Source organism: Mustelus asterias, unplaced genomic scaffold (genome assembly GCF_964213995.1).
Source record: "Mustelus asterias unplaced genomic scaffold, sMusAst1.hap1.1 HAP1_SCAFFOLD_331, whole genome shotgun sequence".
NCBI classification, from domain to species: Eukaryota; Metazoa; Chordata; class Chondrichthyes; order Carcharhiniformes; family Triakidae; genus Mustelus; species Mustelus asterias.
In genome coordinates, this window is record NW_027590293.1 from 136,207 (window position 1) to 155,970 (window position 19,764).

A 19,764-nucleotide genomic window follows, 5' to 3' on the forward strand; every position below is an offset into this window, starting at 1 on the left:
CACACAGCCACATGATGCCTAATTGTTAGCTTGATTGGATATGTCTCTAATCGATTCATATTGTGATTAGTTTGTAATCATCTGGGATGGGCTGCAGTAAATGAATAAGAATGTGTGATTTTCTATGTTCAGGGTAGAGGTTGCAAGGTGAGACCAGCGACTTGCTCCCCGCCCGCTGTAAAATAAACACCATTTGATGATTGGAACAGACCTGGGTGTCGAGCAATTTGTCTTCAATCATTCTTCACAAACGCGGCCAAGTTTTATACCATAAGATATATGAGCAGAATTAGGCCATTTGGCCCATCAGGACTGTTCACCATTCAATCATGGCTGATAAGTATCTGAACCCCATTCTCCCACCTTTTCCCTGTAACCTTTGATCCCCTTACCAATCAAGAACTATCTATCTCCGTCTTAAATCCAGTCAATGACCTGGCCTCCACAGCCATCTATGGCAATGAATTCCATCGATTCACCACCCTCTGGCTGAAGAAATTCTTCCTCATCTTGGTCCTAAAGGGTTGTCCCTTTATTCTGAGGCTGTGCCCTCGGTTCCTAGTCTTTCTTACTAATGGAAACATCTTCCCCATGTCTGCTCTGTCCAAGTCTTGCAGTATTCTGTGAGTATTCATATTGTTGGTTCATTGTTTTTCAGGGGTGGGCAATGAATGTGTTCAATATATACTGACATATATTTTCTTTTAATCTATTCTGGGAGAATGTTTAAAACTTCTGGTTTATTCTACAAGCAGTGCTATTTCGCGGAAGAATGCTTCTCAGGGGACCACCAGCAGGATAATTACTCATTTCAGCCATGCAGTTGTTTATCTCAATGGACTTGTGTATGTTAAAAGGAGGTGCCCTGGGGTTTTGCTAAAAGGATTGGAATGTGGGTTTAGGAATGCTGGGTCTTGTGATGATGGGGTTAATGGGAGGAGTGAGGCGAGGTTTGGAGTTTAGCTGGAGTTCTGGTTGAAGACGCGAACTTCTGGAAGCTGTTCTGAAACTCCCTTTCTCTCTGAAAGCTCCTAGATTTTCGGCATGTATTGTAGCCAGTATTATGGTAGCATAATGGACAGTGAAGAAGGTTTCTAGGATTGCAATGGGATCTTGATCAAATGGGCCAGTGGGCTGATGAATGGCAGATGGAGTTTAATTTAGATAAATGTGAGGTGATCAAACCAGGGCAGGGCTTACTCAGTTAACGGTAGGGCATTGGGGAGAGTTATGGAACAAAGAGATCTAGAGGTACAGGTTCATAGCTCCTTGAAAGTGGAGTCACAGGTGGACAGGGTAGTGAAGAAGGTATTTGGAATGCTTGGTTTCATTGGTCAGAACATTAAGTCCAGGAGTTGGGACATCTTACTGAAGTTGTAGAAGACATTGGGTAAGACCACACTTTGAATGCTGTGTACAGTTCAGATCAACCTATTATAGATAGGATATTATTAAACTAGAAAGAGTGCAGAAAAGATTTACTAGGATGCTACCAGGACTTGGTAGTTTGAGTTATAAGGAGAGGTTGGATAGACTGGGACTTTTTTCTCTGGGGCGTAGGAGGCTGAGCGGTGATCTTATGGAAGTCTATAAAATAATGAGGGGCATGGATCAGCTAGACAGTCAACATCTTTTCCCAAAGGCAGGGGAGTCTAAAACTAGAGGGCATAGGTTTAAGGTGGGAGGGGAGATAAAAAGGGTCCAGAGGGGCAATTTTTTCACACAGAGGGTGGTGAGTGTCTGGAACAAGCTGCCAGAGGTAGTAGTAGAGGCGGGCACAATGTTGTCTTTCAAAAAATGTTGTAGACAGTTACATGCGTAAGATGGGTATAGGGGGATATGGGCCAAACGTGGGAAATTAGGACTAGCTTGGTGGTTAAAAAAATAAGGGCGCCATGGACAGGTTGAGCAGAAGACACTGTTTCCATGCTGTAAACCTCGAAGACTGTATGATCTGTGCTTGTTAACTGTATTTAAAGTGGGATTTGAACCTCTGAATGGATGTTGCTAAGTTAGAAATTAAATTGTTTCCTTTCATTTTAAGTATTGTTCAGCTGTTAATTATTTACGTTAGTGTTGTATTTAAACAGTTGTGAATAAAGTTTATTTTAGTATTAAAAAATCCCTATTTTCTCATCACTCCTGGAGCAAAATCTCCTCTCCTCACATTTTTCCCAAAGAGATAAATGTTGGTGTCTCGTCTGGCTTCCTAATATAACTTGGAGTTCCGGCCTGGTATCCTAACAATGGTTACAGACTGACCAAGGCTGGGAACTAAATATTGCAGAGTATTTGACACTTTGAAAAGATAGGGAGCTGAGAAAAGGAGGTGGGGTAGCTCTGTTAATGAAGGATGATATTAGTACAGTCGTGAGAGATGTCCTTAGCTTGAAATAGCAACACGAAGGATCAGACTGGGTAGAGATGAGAAATAGCACAGGAAAGAGGTGGGAGTGGTCCCTCAGCCTCCTCACAGTAGTTACCAGTCGGACAGGGTGTACAGGACACTGATGCAGACTCCCTCAGAATACACGGCGTGCAATGGTTAACATGGCCTGAAGAGTAAGAAAACATTTTGAAATGATCAAGGCACTGACACAGACCTCCATAGACAAACGGACTTTAAGACAATGAAGATGGACCAAAGCTTAAAGGAATTTTGGATTGGGACAATTGAAGGCTCGGGAGAAATAATACTTCATAACATTTATCCACAAGGTGGATCCAGGTGAATGGAGAGCTGGAGAATCTTTTATGTCCACACAATCTACTGCACTGATTAAATGTACTGACTATAACTCAGAGTGGATCCCTCTCTCCGGGAATCTTGTTTGTGGGGTGTCGGGAGAAAGGGAGGAATGTTGTCTGCCCACACCCTGTAGGGAGGGGGATGTAACACCACACTAAACTGTACGCTGGAAATTTCCAGTGCCCACCATGAACCCACGCAGGTGGCATCCCATGGAGAAGGGGAACACAGTGTGACCACCCAGGAGCCTCAATACCAGTACGGTAACACCCACTGCCCAACTCCAGGTTCTGCTTCCACCCACCAGATCCCCCAATGACAATCAGACTTTTGGTAATAATCCACATCCGGCCTCCTCACAGGGAGCGGGTAGAGGGGGGGATTCCTAACCAGCTAATAAGATTTTCAGACAGAATAGTAATAAAGAGTTAAATAAGACCATAAGATATAGGAGCAGAAATAGGCCGTTTCCCCATCGAGTCTGCTCCACCATTCAATCATGGCTGATATGATTCTCATCCCCATTCTCCTACCTTCTCCCTGTAACCCTTGATCTCCTTATTGATCAAGAACCTATCTATCTCTGTCTTAAAGACACTCAATGACCCGGCCTCCACAGCCCTATGTGGCAATGAATTCCACAGATTCACCACTCTCTGACTGAAGAAATTCCTTCTCATCTTAGTTTTAAAAGAATGTCCCTTCACTCTGAGATTGTGCCCTCGAGTTCTAGTCGCTCCCACTCTTGGAAACATCCTCTCCACGTCCACTCGATCCAAGAAACTAGTTGATAGCTCACAGGGGAATAGACTATACCTATGTGTATGCAGTAAGAAGATTAAACAATTACAATTTGAAAACATATGCTGATATTTTGAAATGTATTTTGAAAATGTTCTAAGTATTGCTCACATCACCCAAAAGCAAAGATGCTGCAAAGGATGATGGTATGAGCTAAAAGTTCAGAGCCAAAGGCCTGGGATGCCTTTAGTTAGCAGAATTTATATCAGAAAGTTTCTTATGAGGGAACACACATTGAAACTTTATGAAAAGAGATATTCATTGTCTGGACATAGAATAGATATGTACCTGGACGCAGGAACACGTGTCTATTCAGTTTGGCAATGAGCTGGTGGGAACATTCACTTTGACCTCTATGATGAGCGGTTATAGTTACTTAGCAATAGGGATGAGTTCAGCCAAGATGGGTGTTAGTATCTGGCATTGAATGGATAACGAGATATCATTATGCTGACTGGCAGAATGTGGTTGGCTGGGGTACTTGATAGAGATTTATATTGATGTGTGTATACTAAATGTAATTGATTTTAAGCTAATATAAGGCAGGAATTATTGATAAGAAAATCTATTGATCTGTTTTTGATTGTACGTCAGAACCATCGGAGTGGTTTTTGCCGCTCTGGAGCTACTTAACCCTTTGTTGGTCTCCGGGCAGCTGCTTGTTTGTTTGTTTGTTTTAAAATAAATGTTACATCTTTATACAGAGATACCTGCCTTGTGAGTTTTACATTGTTTAAGTTAAAACATAATTGGCCATTTCAAATTACCCCGCGACAGAGCGGGTGAGGATAATCGATGATCCAAAGGGAAACTTACTGAGATGCTGCTTCCCAACAAGAAGTGGATCCTGAAACTGTCGGAACATCTACTGGAGTTGAGGAAAGAAACCTGCGCTGCAATGACTGTGATAATCCTGACAGCCTTAGGGTGGAGTCAATCTTTATTTGGTGTAGATTTATTCACAGAGTGAAACATTACAGGTGTATACCTCCTAACTCCAGGCACCGTCACTAACTGTCCCTTTATAGATCCAATCAATAACCTCCATGTAGTTCACCTTAATCGATACAATTAACACCCACAGTCAGAGCATCAAGAAAGGCTCCAATCAGTGTGACTGCTCTGGTGTCCCAGCAGCTCCAATGACCAAGTGAATCCCATCCACACATTAGCTTTTATTAACAGGGGGTTGGAGTTTAAGAGCCATGGGGTTATGCCGCACGGACCTTGGTGAGACCACATTTGGAATATTGTGTGCAGTTCTGGTCAGCTCACTATAAGAAGGATGTGGAAGCGCTGGAAAGAGTGCAGAGGAAATTTACCAGGATGCTGCCTGGTTTGGAGGGTAGGTCTTATGAGGAAAGGTTGAGGGAGGTGGGGCTGTTCTCTCTGGAGCGGAAGAGGCTGAGGGGGAGACTTAATAGAGGTGTATAAAATGATGAAGGGGATAGATAGAGTGAACATTCAAAGACTATTTCCTCGGGTGGATGGAGCTATTACAAGGGGGCATAACTATAGGGTTCGTGGTGGGAGATACAGGAAGGATATCAGAGGTAGGTTCTTTACGCAGAGAGTGGTTGGGGTGTGGAATGGACTGCCTGCAGTGATAGTGGAGTCAGACACTTTAGGAACATTTAAGTGGTTATTAGATAGGCACATGGAGCACACCAGGATGATAGGGAGTGGGATAGCTTGATCTTGGTTTCGGATAAAGCTCGGCACAACATCGTGGGCCCAAAGGCCTGTTCTGTGCTGGACTGTTCTATATGTTCACACACAGGGTGGGTGAAAGGCCTCTCCCCAGTGTGAACTCGCCATTGGCTCAGTCGCTTGGATGATGTTCGAAACCTCCTTGTGCAGTGAGAGCAGCAGAACGGTCTCTCCCCAGTATGAATGCACTGGTGGATCTTCAGGTTGGCAGAGTTTCTGAAGCAACTCCCACAATCAGAGCATTTAAATGTTTTCTCATTGGTGTGAGTGCGCTGGTGTCTCAGCAGATTGGATAACTGAGTGAATCCCTTCCTACACTCAGAGTAGGGGAATGGCCTCTCTCCCGTGTGAATGCGCTGGTGTATCTGCAGGGTTGATGAGTCATTGAGTCCCTTCCCGCACTCAGAACAAGTGAACGGCCTCTCCCCAGTGTGAACTTGCTGGTATATCAGCAGATTGGAGGAATTACTGAATCTCGTCCCACACTCAAGAGCAGGTGAGTGGCCTCTCCCCAGTGTGAACTCGCTGGTGTGACTGCAGGGTGGATGAATCAATGAATCCCTTCCCCCACACAGAGCAGGTGAATGGCCTCTCCCCAGTGTGAACTCGCTGGTGTCGCTGCAGAGTGGATGAATCAATGAATCCCTTCCCACACACAGAGCAGATGAATGGCCTCTCCCCAGTGTGAACTCGCTGGTGTGACTGCAGAGTGGATGAATCAATGAATCCCTTCCCACACACAGAGCAGATGAATGGCCTCTCCCCAGTGTGAACTCGCTGGTGTCGCTGCAGAGTGGATGAATCAATGAATCCCTTCCCACACACAGAGCAGATGAATGGCCTCTCCCCAGTGTGAACTCGCTGGTGTCGCTGCAGAGTGGATGAATCAATGAATCCCTTCCCACACACAGAGCAGATGAATGGCCTCTCCCCAGTGTGAACTCGCTGGTGTCGCTGCAGAGTGGATGAATCAATGAATCCCTTCCCACACACAGAGCAGGTGAATGGCCTCTCCCCAGTGTGAACTCGCTGGTGTCGCTGCAGAGTGGATGAATCAATGAATCCCTTCCCCCACACAGAGCAGGTGAATGGCCTCTCCCCAGTGTGAACTCGCTGGTGTCGCTGCAGAGTGGATGAATCAATGAATCCCTTCCCACACACAGAGCAGATGAATGGCCTCTCCCCAGTGTGAACTCGCTGGTGTCGCTGCAGAGTGGATGAATCAATGAATCCCTTCCCCCACACAGAGCAGGTGAATGGCCTCTCCCCAGTGTGAACTCGCTGGTGTCGCTGCAGAGTGGATGAATCAATGAATCCCTTCCCCCACACAGAGCAGGTGAATGGCCTCTCCCCAGTGTGAACTCGCTGGTGTCGCTGCAGAGTGGATGAATCAATGAATCCCTTCCCCCACACAGAGCAGGTGAATGGCCTCTCCCCAGTGTGAACTCGCTGGTGTCGCTGCAGAGTGGATGAATCAATGAATCCCTTCCCACACACAGAGCAGATGGACGCCTCTTTCTGCTGTGCCTGGGTCGATGGGTTTCCAGTTCACAGGGGGCATGGAATCCTTTCCTACAATCCCCACATTTCCACCATATCTTCAGGGTATGGACGGCCTTGTGACTCTCCAGGTTTGACGATTTGGTTCCCTGGATTTAGTTCTCCAACCTTCCCCTTTAAGGGAATATACCCTGACATCGCCCGCAATAGATTTTCCTTAAAGGTGACCCATTGTTCAGCCATCAGCTTTTCTGCCAACATTTGATTCCAACTCACTCGACTCAGATCCATTCTCATCCTATTGAAGGTGAGGCTTTCCCTCGATTAATGATCCCCGTTCTGGATCGTTCCTTGTCCTTTTCCATGGCCAACCTGAACCTTATGATACAATGGTCACTCTCCCCTCAATGCTCTCCCACTGATATTTGATCCACTTGGGCCAACTCATTCCCCAGAACCAGGTCCAGCAGTGCCTGCCCTCTCATTGGAGCAGAAACACACTGCTGCAGAAAATTATCTTCAACACCTTCCAGGGACTCATGTCCCTCTTGTCCCTTTGCACCATTTGGTTTTGTAATTGGTCCGTTCAAATGTTGGCTCGGCAATGATCGGGTTAAATCAGTCTCCATAGACTTTGTGATGTAAAAAAGTATAAGAAGGGATTCCCCGAGCACAGAGATTAGTCGAGGTTTTACATATTGCATTGACTGGTGCCATGGCATCTGGGGCAGAGCATGGAGCATTTCCGTGGAGATGCTGCTTCTACCCAGAGTGTAATGGTAATGCTGCTGCACTTTGATACGACTGCTCAGACATTAGCCTGTGTCAGCTCTTATTGATACTGAATAAAATCTAACCACTGTCACCAATAAGGGTTATCACTGGCAATCATTTCAGAGTTTGGGAAAAGGGGAGAAAGGGTTAATTGACTCCCTGAACCCCATTTTCTAACATCGCTGAGTCAAAAATAAAATCTAATCTCCCCCTCTGGCTCCTTTGTCAATTACCTTAGAGGGACTCACTTTCTGTTAAAGAGCCTGCCAATGAGCCCAGTCCTGGATGTGATTAACAGCAGCAATAACAGCAGAATTCAACGCCTGTGATCACTTGTGAACTCGCTGGTGTGTCTGCAGGTGGGATGACTGAGTGAACCCGTTCCCACACACGGTGCAGGTGAATGGCCTCTCCCCAGTATGAACTCGCTGGTGTCTCTGCAGATTGGTTAACTGAGTGAATCCCTTTCCACAGGCAGAGCAAGTGAATTGTTTCTCCCCAGTGTGAACTCGCTGGTGTATCCGCAGATAGGATGACATTCTAAATCTCTTTGCGCAGTGAGAGCAACTGAACGGTCTCTCCTCAGTGTGAATGCGCTGGTGGGACATCAGAACCTGAGAGCTTTTGAAGTCGCTCCCACATTCAGAGCATTTATAGGGTCTCTCATTGCTGTGAGTGACTCTGTGTCTGCGCATGCTGGATAACCAAGTGAATCCTTTCCCACACACAGGACAGTTGAATGGCCTCTCCCCGGAATGTACTCGCTGGTGTATCCGCAGGCTGGATAAGTCAGTGAATCCCTTCCCACACACAGGACAGGTAAACGGTCTCTCCGCAGTGTGAATTTGCTGGTGTGTCTGCAGATGACATAACTGAGTAAATCTGGTACCACAATCAGAACAGGTGAATGGTCTCTTCCCCGTGTGAATTCGTTGGTGTGTTTGCAGGTTGGATGAATCATAGAATCCCTTCCCACACACACAGCAGGTGAATGGTCTCTCCCCAGTGTGAATGCGTCGATGAGCTTCCAGCTCAGATGGGAACCTGAATCCCTTCCCACAGTCCCCACATTTCCACGGTTTCTCCATGGTGCGGGGGTCCTTGTGACTCTCCAGGTTAAACAATCAGTTAAATCTCACACAGAACCTCTCACAGGTACAGTCTCTCCCCGCTGTGAATGCCGCAATGTTTTTTTCAGACTGTGTCACTGGTTAAAGCTCTTTCCACACTCAGTGCACTGGAACACTCTCACTCGGGTGTGTGCGTGAGACTTGGTAAATTCCCAGTCACGCTGATGTTTAAAATCTCCAGAAGCAAAAAGAACAGAGAAATATTGCTCCTTCCAGATACAAAGGCTGATGATGTTCAGGACGTGATGAATTGAATGACTGTCAGATATTGATGTGTCATTTGATTTGAGATTCTGTCTGTAAATCCTCACCTTCTGATAATCTGTAAAAGGAATTTATTAAAGTAATCACTGTCAATACAAGATAGAAATTCAGAACAGACAATTCTAGTTTCTATAGAACATTCTTTCCTCCCTCATTTCCCAAAAGCTGTGGATCTCCATCCCACACACTCTCCCTCCATTCTCACTCCGCTGTATCTAATATTCACCCTCCCAATTCTCCTGAAGGTGCTGATTGAGGCTGATTGACAGATCCATGCTCACTGCTTCCTGTCCTGGACAGAGAGAGCTGGAAATCTCCATGCAGGCGGCCAGACAGATATAGGTCTATCTGACTGGACAAACAATGTGTGGAATGTACAGACTGGATTCACTTCCTTTCCCTTCAGTTGCTGCAAGTCCCCAATTTCCCCCAGAATGAGAAAATAAATTGAAAGGGAGAGAAAAGAAAGTGTTTTACTCACAGATATTAGAGACAGAAGGAAGATTTTGTCTGACTGCATCTCGATGTTCATTCACACAAAGCCCGCGCTCTGATTGACTGGAGGACCAGAGTCCTTCCGGTCCTCCAACTCTTTCCATTGGTCAACACTTCAGCATGAAGGTCAGGGGGGGGGTGCGCTCTCTTTGCACATGCGCAGCTTCCCCTCTCCTCTGGACATGCGCAGTCCAATGTGGCCCGCCCGCGTGGTGGATAGAGTGGTTTCTCCATCGTGGGCGATTGTGGGAGCTGCGGCCGCCATTACTCATCCGAAGCCCAGTCTCTAAACTCCTGGGACTGTGATGGAAAGTGGGAGTGGGGGGCGCAGTGACCCCACCCTGACACAAAGTACATGTGGGGAGTCACTGGATTGGATTGCGATGTCCCCTTTACAAAACAGTTTGTTAACTTCAGGTGGTAAGATTTAGACACCTGGGTGACGTATTGGGGAGGGTAATAGGTGAGTGTGAAACTGAAACCGAGAGTCAGCACCTTCAGGGAGGAGAATTGGGGAAAAAGGAGGAGGATTGTAGGATGAATTAGTGTTACAATCAATCATATCAATAGGCTTGCATGAGTTTCCTCCAGGTGCTCCAGTTTCCTCCCACAGTCTGAAAGACGTGCTGGTTGGGTGCATTGACCCGAACAGCGCTGGAATGTGGCGACTGGGCGAATTTCACAGTAACTTCATTGCAGTGTTAATGTAAGCCTTACTTGTGACTAATAAATAAACTTTACTTTAGGAAGGAGGGAGTCTGTGGGGGACAGAGATTTATAGTTTGAGATGAAGATGGATTTTCTGTGACAACAAGAATTGTCAGTTCTGGATTTCTGTCCTGAAATCACAGTGATGACTTGATGATGTCAACCCTATCATACCCATTAAAGTCTCTATCAAGTCAGCCTTCTCTTTCCTGGAGAAATTATCCCCAGCCTGTTCAATCTATCCTTTGACTTAAACGCACTCAGCTCTGCTAACATCCTTGTGAATCTTTCTTGAACTTTCTAGAGCTCTTCTGTCAGTTTTAAAAGGACATGCTAATAATATTTAGACTCAATTTGATTTGGTTGCAAGTGCCTAGTTACTCAGTTCCAAATTGACCCTCTAACTGCATTAATTTGAAAGGGACTTAACTATCAAGAAAAGCCTCTGAAATAGCAAATGATTTGAAAGTTTATTTTAAGAAAAGGTACACTGATGAACTACAAAAGTGACTTTTATCACCTCAATTGGGCGACCACCCCTGTTGAAATGTGAATCTTCCTCGGGGTCCTGAACCAAAGGCGATTTCCCAAAATCCTGCCCCAGGGGCACTCAGTACCTCCACAACCAGAGTCCAACCTGCAAAGCCCAAGTTCACTCACCAATCCCACTGAGCATTCTAACACAGCTCTCAGCTGCAATACAGATATCAATGTTATACTGTTAGTCAGAACACAGAACATTGTTCAAAAATTCCTATGTAGGTTTATTATTAAAACTTCACCCAAGGCTTGTCTGTAATCCAGAAACTTTTTGTTCCTCAAACAAGTAAACAACCTTGCTGATATTAGAACCTTGATGTAGAGCATTTGATTAACATGTGATTTTACTCGAATGTAGGGGTGTAACATCTATCACCCCTTTTACTGAATCTATTCATTCACTCTGGCATTTTCCCCCTTTTGTTCATTGACCTAGTCCAAGGTAGCCAATTTCTTTTCCCTTTACAATCTTCTTCTCATAACTAATGTTTAGATATAATTGAAGTGGTATAATCGGATATAAAAGCAGTGATAACATATAATTCCCATACAAATTTCATAGACTGAAAAAATTCTCAAGCTGTCCCTTTACCTGTATCCATCTTGTAATTAATTCTGATTAAGTATAATTTCTCCCTCGCCTTCATTTGACCTAATCGAAAATTCCATTTAATCTGTTCTTCCAGTCAGTTTCTCTGGAGTCTGTGTCAGTGCCTTTATCATTTCAAAATGATTTCTCACTCTTCAGGCCATATTAACCATTTTATGTCGCGCTGTTGGTCAAGTAGCTGAACAAGTCCCATTTGAATCATAGAATCATTACAGTGCAGAAGGAAGCCATGTGGCCCATCGAGTCTGCACAGGCCACAATCCCATCCAGGCCCTATCCCCATAACCCCAAGTATTTACCCAGCTAGTCCCCCTGACACTAAGGGGCAATTTACTGTGGCCAATCAAACTAACCCACACATTTTTGGACTTTGGGAGGAAACTGGAGGATTCAGAGGAAACCCACACAGAGATGGAGAAAATGTGTAAACTCCACACAGAGAGTGACCCGAGGCCGGAATTGAACCCGGTCCTTGGCGCTGTGAGGCAGCAATGCTAACCACTGTGCCACCATGCCACACTCCATTCTTCAGTGCAGCTGCATAGTGTACTCTTGGGTGTTAGTTCATTCACAATTTACAAACCACTTCTGTAATCTCACATCACTGTTCCAATTCCATCTTTAATCCTCTGTTGGAGTCTCACATTCATAAGCCATCTTCATACATTTCCCTCCCTGTTAAATGTTGTCTCTCATTCTATTTTAAACCAGACAGTGTTCTTTTGTCAGGCTTGTTGGAATCTCTCTGCCATCTCCCACAAATCATAGAAATCATAGAAACCCTACAGTGCAGAAGGAGGCCATTCGGCCCATCGAGTCTGCACCGACCGCAATCCCACCCAGGCCCTACCCCCACATATTTACCCGCTAATCCCTCTAACCTACGCATCCCAGGACTCGAAGGGGCAATTTTTAACCTGGCCAATCAACCTAACCCGCACATCTTTGGACTGTGGGAGGAAACCGGAGCACCCGGAGGAAACCCACGCAGACACGAGGAGAATGTGCAAACTCCACACAGACAGTGACCCGAGCCGGGAATCGAACCCGGGACCCTGGAGCTGTGAAGCAGCAGTGCTAACCACTGTGCTACCGTGCCGCCCATTGTCTTGCATTTGTGGAAGGCTTATCAGGTCTTTTGGGATTGTGCTGTGTATTTTACCAATCATCATCCTGGATTTCACTGTCTTATAAAGGATGCACCATTCAACAATTCTGTCAGAATCTTCAGAAGAAAGTCAAAAGTCAGATTAAAGGGGTTCTTCACCTCAGTATCATTGCTTAATTCCTCCTGTGTCAGGTGGTGGCCAGATTATGAAAGTCAGTTCTCTCAAATTGTTCATAGACAAAGAAATAAATGTCTCCAAGAGAAAACTGCCACCTCATTCACCTCATCTAGACTTCCCTTTCACTCAAATGCTCATAAACACCCAAATGTATGGATTGCTTTAAACTACACTTTCAGGAGTTCTGGAGAATCTTTCGAGTCAAATAAATCATCAAATATTCTCATAGTACCTTTAAACAGAAACCGAACATTTCTGTTTGATTCCAGGCATTATCAACTTTGTACTTTCCCTTAAACATCAGGTAATTTCCATTTTAAATGCTTGAAATTAAAATTGAGTCTGCTTAGCTCCAAATCAGAGTTCCCAGGAGAAGATATTTGACAGGTGTGAGGGGCAAGGTTTGAAGATGTTCGAGGCAAGTTTTTTTACACAGAGGGTGGTGAGTGCCTGGAACTTGCTGCCGGGGGAAGTAGTGGAAGCAGATACAATAGTGACTTTTAAGGGGCATCTGGCAAATATATGAATAGGATGAGAATAGAGGGATATGGTCCCCGGAAGGGTAGGGGGTTTTAGTTCAGTCAGTCAGCATGGTCGGTGCAGGCTTGGAGAGATGAAGGGCCTGTTCCTGTGCTGTAATTTTCTTTGTTCTTGTTGATATTAGTGTTTTGACAGGGAAATCAATCAATCTGAAATACACCCAATGGTTCCATTGTATAATCGATTGGACAGAATCCACCAACATGTTTAACAGAAATTCTTCTACAGTATTTGACAAGTATTGGTCACCTTTTTAGAAACTACTTTCACCATTTTGAGAAGTAAATTTTCGATAGTATTAATATGGAAAATTCCCAACTTTTAAAAAGTAACTTAAACCCATTAAAATGTTTTGTACAATTTAATGAGAAATTGTTAGTTTTTCAATGAATTATCTTAAACTCATTGAATGAAAATATTCTGTAGAATTTAATGTTAAATAGTCAACTTTTGTTGAAGAAGTTGAAGGTCAAGACAATAAGATGTAGGAACAGAATTCAACTGAACTGGAGGAAATGGCGCACAATGTGCAAAACCATCTTTTTAAAATCATTCATCATAATAAGGAAATCGGAAAAACCATTCAGGCAGATGAGGAAATCGAGACTCAGTGCAGTTCTGCTAGACTTTCCTATAGATGAACGGGATTTAGGCGCCAGAATGTTTCACACCCAGAATAAAGTGATTTCAAGTATAACGAACAGATCATTGTTAAATCTCTTCCCTTAAAAGTGCGAAAGTGAGGGGGCATGGGATCCAAGGGGACATTGTTTTGTGGATCCAGAACTGGCTTGCCCACAGAAGGCAAAGAGTGGTTATAGATGGGTCATATTCTGCATGGAGGTCAGTCACCAGTGGAGTGCCCCAGGGATCGGTTCTGGGACCCTTACTCTTTGTGATTTTTATAAATGACCTGGATGAGGAAGTGGAGGGATGGGTTGGTAAGTTTGCTGATGACACAAAGGTTGGAGGTGTTGTGGATAGTGTGGAGGGATGTCAGAAGTTGCAGCGAGACATTGATAGGATGCAAGACTGGGCAGAGAAGTGGCAGATGGAGTTCAACCCAGATAAGTTGTGAGGTGGTTCATTTTGGCAGGTCAAATAGGATGGCGGAATATAATGTTAATGGTAGGACTCTTGGCAGAGAGGAAGATCAGAAGGATCTTGGGGTCCGAGTTCATAGGACGCTCAAAGCAGCTGTGCAGGTTGAGGCTGTGGTTAAGAAGGCGGATGGTGTACTGGCCTTCATCAATCGAGGAATTGAGCTTAGGAGTCGTGAGATAATGTTGCAGCTATATAGGACCCTGGTCAGACCACACTTGGAGTACTGTGCTCAGTTCTGGTCACCTCATTACAGGAAGGATGTGGAAGCCATAGAAAGGGTGCAGAGGAGATTTACAAGGATGTTGCCTGGGTTGGGGAGCATGTCTTATGAGGATAGCTTGAGTGAGCTCGGCCTTTTCTCCTTGGAGAGACAAAGGATGAGGGGTGACCTGATAGAGGTGTATAAGATGTTGAGAGGTATTGATCGAGTGGATAGTCAGAGGCTTTTTCCCAGGGCTGAAATGGTTGCCACAAGAGGACACAGGTTTAAGGTGCTGGGGAGTAGGTACAGAGGAGATGTCAGGGGTAAGTTTTTCACTCAGAGGCTGGTGGGTGCGTGGAATGGGCTGCCAGCAACGGTGGTGGAGGCGGATTCGATAGGGTCTTTTAAGAGACTTTTAGATAAGTACATGGAACTTAGTAAGATAGAGGGTTATAGGTAAGCCTAGTAATCGCTAAGGTAGGGACATGTTCGGCACAACTTTGTGGGCTGAAGGGCCAGTATTGTGCTGTAGTTTTTCTATGTTTCTAAAAGATATTTTACTTTGGTTAAAAGCTTACTGTGACCAATCTCAAATAAGCACCATGGGATGTGTATTACCCAATGACGTGATTTCTTTTGTTGGTCAGTCATATTTGCAATTCAATGTTGCATATTCAGAGATGTTCAGTTCAGAATGAGGACATATCTGTTAAATAAATGTATTGATTTTAAATGTTGAATACTGATGCACAGGTTCGGTGGATTGGCCGAGCTAAATTGCCCCTCAGGTGAGCAAGATTAGCCATGAGAAAAGTGTGGTGTTATGCGATAGGATGGTGGAGGGGCCTCTGTCAGAGGGTCGGTGCAGACTCGATGGGCAGAATGGTCTTTTCTGCACTGTAGGAATTCTGTGATTCAATGAAACAAGTACTGGGTAAAATTGGCTGAAATTATTCGAAGGTGAGAATGATGCATTAATGATTGAGCAGAAATCATTGCTCCCTTAGACATTTGTTGGATGAACGCTTTTAAATTTTGAAGTTCACGATAGGTTGAGACATTAGGTGGAAATTAACGGTTGTCTTCTTGTATTAAGTGACAGGGGTTCTCAGTCGAACCATCAGACCCTGCAGCAACACAGGAGAGTTGAACATTGCAGACAGGCCGATTGGCTCCCGGGTGCAGTTAGTTGTTTCTGTAGTGTACTGGTTATCACGCTCGCCCAACACGCGAACGTTTGAAACCGGGCAGGAACATTAATCAAACTTTCTCATTTAGGGCGAGGGACATCTGCATGGTTGCAGTTTGTTGCTGAACATTATCTGAACCTCGATGTTGCAGCTAAATTATCTTCACTCTGACCTCAGCCTGAAATGTTTCAGGAAATCAGAACTGTTGTAGTTTAGGATGCAATGAGAGGAAAGAAATGTTTGTATTTTGACACTGTGCAGATATTGTTCAGTCCACAACAGAATTTAATGGGTTTATAAATGCAGACTAACACAGATAATCACCATCTGAAACATGTCTAATAGTATTCACAGAATCATAGGATCCCTACAGTGCAGAAGGAGGCCATTTGGTCCATCGAGTCTGTACTGACCACAATCCCACCAAAGCCCTATTCCCGTAATCCTACACATTTACTCTACTAATCCCCTAACACTATGGTCAATTTGGCACGGCCAATCCACCTAACCCACACATCTTTGGACTGTTTTATGTGCTCATAAAGGTAGATACAAGCCTGGCACTGGTGTCCTGAACAAGATCATTAACATTCTCTGTGTTAAAGGTTCCTCCTGGTTCTTGCTGTCTGTTGTGTCCTTTGTCACAGTCGGTACCAGGACATTTCTATTGAAAGGTTGTTAAGAAATTCCAGTGAATTCCAGTCCCTTGTGTAACGTTCCATTTGGTGTGTGTCAGATTCAGAGATGTCCACGTGTGTGTGAAAAGGGTTCTGGGTCAGGGTTTTAACCCTTCTTTCCCCGTTAGTAACAATGAGCCCTGTATTCAATTCTAAAGTATAAAGTCCTCATTAGATATCAATTCTACCTGTTATCTACATTTCACCAACCAGTCTATATTTTCATCACAAGACTACACTGGGAGTACTGTCAACATTTGTGATCTCCATTTAGAAAAGGAAATAGAGACAACGGAAAAGGCGCAATAAAGATTCACAAGAATAATCCCAGAACTATAATCATTTGTGAACTTGCTGGTGTCTCACCAAGTTTGCTGACTGAGTGAATCCCTTCCCACACACAGAGCAGGTGAGCAGTCACTCCCTGGTGTGAACCCGCTGGTGTACCCGTAGGCTGGATGACTGAGTGAATCCCTTCCCACACAGAGAACAGGTGAGCAGTCACTCCCCGGTGTGAACCCGCTGGTGTACCCGTAGGCTGGATGACTGAGTGAATCCCTTCCCACACATGGAGCAGGTGAACGGTTTCTCCCCAGTGTGAACTGGCTGGTGTTTCAGCAGGTCAGATGACCGATGAAACCTCTTTGTGCAATGAGAACAACTGAATGGTCTCTCCCCAGTATGAACTCGCTGGTGTGCCAGCAGGTCGGATGACCTATTAAACCTCTTTGTGCAGTGAGAGCAACTGAACGGTTTTTCCCCAGTGTGAATTCGCTGGTGTGTCTGCAGGTCGGAAGAGTGAACGTATCCCTTCCCACACAGAGAGCATTTGAATGGCCTCTCCCCAGTGTGAATATGTTGGTGTGCCCGCAGGGTGGATGAATCATTGAATCCTTTCCCACACACAGAGCAGGTGAATGGCCTCTCCCCAGTGTGAATTCGCTGGTGTATCTGCAGGTCGGATGACTGAGTGAATCCCTGCCGACACATGGTGCAGGTGAATGGCCTCTCCCCAGTGTGAACTCGCTGGTGTCTCAGGAGATTGTTTAACTGAGTGAATCCCTGCCCACACACAGTGCAGGTAAATGGCCTTTCCCCCGTGTGAACTCGCTGGTGTCTCCAGAGATGGCTTAACTGAGTGAATCCCTTCCCACACATGGTGCAGGTGAAAGGTGTCTCCCCGGTGTGAACTCGTTCATGTTTCCGCAGTGTGGATGATGTTCTAAATGTTTTAGTGCAGTGAGAACAGCTGAACGGACTCTCCTCAGTGTGATTGCGCCGGTGGTCCCTCAGATCCGCAGCACGTTTGAAGCTGCTCCCACAGTCAGAGCATTTAAAGGGTCTCTCATTGGTGTGGGTTATATTGTGACTCAGCAGGCTGGATGACTGTGCGAATCCTTTCCCACACACAGAGCAGGTGAATGGTCTCTCCCCAGTGTGAACTCGCTGGTGTCTCTGCAGAGTGTATAACCTTTTAAATCCCTTTGAGCAGTGAGAGCAGGTGAACGGTCTCTCCCCAGTGTGAATGCGCTGGTGGGTTACAAGTTCTGCAGTGCTTTTGAAACCACTCCCACAGTCAGGGCATTTAAAGGGTCTCTCCCGGGTGTGAGTGAGATTGTGTGCGCGCAGAGTGGATAACTGAGTGAATCCTTTCCCACACACAGAGCAGGTGAATGGTCTCTCCCCAGTGTGACTGCGTTGATGAATTTCCAGCTGAAATGGGAACCTGAATCCCTTCCCACAGTCCCCACATTTCCACGGTTTCTCCATGGTGCGGGTGTCCTTGTGACTCTCCAGGTTAAACAGTCAGTTAAATCTCACACAGAACACGGGTACAGTCTCTCCCGCTGTGAATGCTGCGATGTATTTTCAGGCTGTGTAACTGGTTAAAGTTCTTTCCACACTCAGTGCACTGGAACACTGTCACTCGGATGTGTGTCTCTCAGTAACATCCCAGTCACACTGATGTTTAAAGTCTTTAGAAGTAGACAGAAGAGAGAAACATTTCTCCTTGGAGAGTTAAAGGCCGATAGCATTCAGGTCCCAATGAATCGAGTGACTCTGAGAGATCTTGACTTAATGCTTGGTTTGAGATTTCTGTCTGTAAATCCTCACCTTCTGGTATCCTGTGAAAGGAGTTTACAAAAATAATCACTGTCAGTACAGGATAGAAATTCAGAATGGACAATTCTACTTTCTCTATAATATTGTTTCTTCTCTCATTCCCCAAAAGCTGTGAATCTCCATCCCACACACTCTCCCTCCATTCTCACTCTGCTGTATCTAATATTCACCCTCCCAATTCTCCTGAAGGTGCTGATTGACAGATCATAGAATCAATTAGAATCATAGAATCTCCACAGTGCAGAAGGAGGCCATTCAGCCCACCGAATCTGCACCGACCACTATCCCAGGTCCTATCCCCATGTATTTACCCCGCTAATCCCCTGGCACTAAAGTCAATTTAGCATTGCCAATCCACCTGACCCGCACATCTTCGGACTGTGGGAAGAACTGGAGCACCCAGAGGAAACCCCCACAGACACGGGAAGAATGTGCAAACTCCACACAGACCCGAGGCTGGAATTGAACCCCGGTCCCTGGTGCTGTGAGGCCGCAATGCTAACCACTGTACCACTGTGTCACCCTAAATTCAAATTTCACCACCTGCTGTGGTGGGATTTGAACCCGGTCCCCAGTGCGTTACTCTGGGTCTGTGACAACACCACTATGCCACCACCTCCAATGCTCACCACTTCCTGTCCTGGACAGAGAGCTGAAAATCTCCATGCAGGCTGCCAGACAGATATATGTCTATATGACTGGACTAACAATGTGTTTAACGGATAGGATTGTTTCAGTTGGTTAAGATACAGGGGGTTGTGTTTGATGAGGATCTTGAACTTGCTGCCTCAGGGTAGTCCAGCAGAGTGATTGCTATTGGCTGAATCAGGCAGGGCTCCATTGTGCCGTCACAATGACTCAGAGGGGCGTTCCCCGCACACAGTGTCCCATTGGCAGCAATATCACTGGTTACAGAAGCAGCACACTGCGGATTGGACACCAGCGGCTGGCGGACAAAGCCCCGCCCAACCCCCCATGTGGGTTCCACTTCCACCCCCTTATTGTCTACATGCGGGAGATTGACCAATGGTAACGCGTGGAGGACCAGATGGACGCTGGTCCTCCAACCAATCAGAGTTCGAGCCTCGTGTGCATGGCCGCATGATTTCCTCATTGTTAGACTCAATAAGAAGTCACACAACACCAGGTTAAAGTCCAACAGGTTTATTTGATAGCATGAGCTTTCGGAGCATTGCCCCTTCATCAGATGAGTCGAGGAGCAACGCTCCGAAAGCTCGTGCTACCAGATAAATCTGTTGGACTTTAACCTGGTGTTGTGAGACGTCTTACTGTGCCCACCCCAGTCCAACGCCGGCATCTACACATTATTGTTAGACCAGCAAAGCTGCTGTTCCTCTCT

General features: G+C 45.5%; 2 protein-coding genes across 2 annotated transcripts in view; both read right to left on the minus strand.

The window, feature by feature from the left end:
- Positions 1-19,764, minus strand: part of LOC144486394 (uncharacterized) — a 159,061-nt gene that overhangs the window by 66,749 nt on the left and 72,548 nt on the right. The window contains 4 exon segments of the mRNA XM_078204430.1: positions 8,517-8,643; positions 10,792-10,824; positions 16,818-17,397; positions 18,575-18,596. Of these exon segments, the coding sequence (XP_078060556.1) occupies positions 8,517-8,643; positions 10,792-10,824; positions 16,818-17,397; positions 18,575-18,596 (762 nt within the window).
- Positions 5,747-8,404, minus strand: LOC144486389 (uncharacterized). Its single transcript, XM_078204426.1, has 3 exons — positions 8,384-8,404; positions 7,933-8,334; positions 5,747-6,628 (listed from the first exon to the last, which is right to left on the minus strand). The coding sequence occupies exons 1-3, from the start codon at positions 8,402-8,404 to the stop codon at positions 5,747-5,749; spliced, it is 1,305 nt and encodes a 434-aa protein (XP_078060552.1).

Bases quoted from the DNA above. Each gene is read 5' to 3' on its own strand.
- LOC144486389 (XM_078204426.1), bottom strand. From the start codon at position 8,404: ATGTCATCTGCAGACACACCA. The intron at 8,335-8,383 runs GCAAATTCACAC...GTGTGTGGGAAG, and splicing joins TGTCATCTGCAGACACACCA to GGATTCACTGACTTATCCAG. The intron at 6,629-7,932 runs TGCACCGTGTGT...CTGCAGCGACAC, and splicing joins CTGGGGAGAGGCCATTCACC to CAGCGAGTTCACACTGGGGA.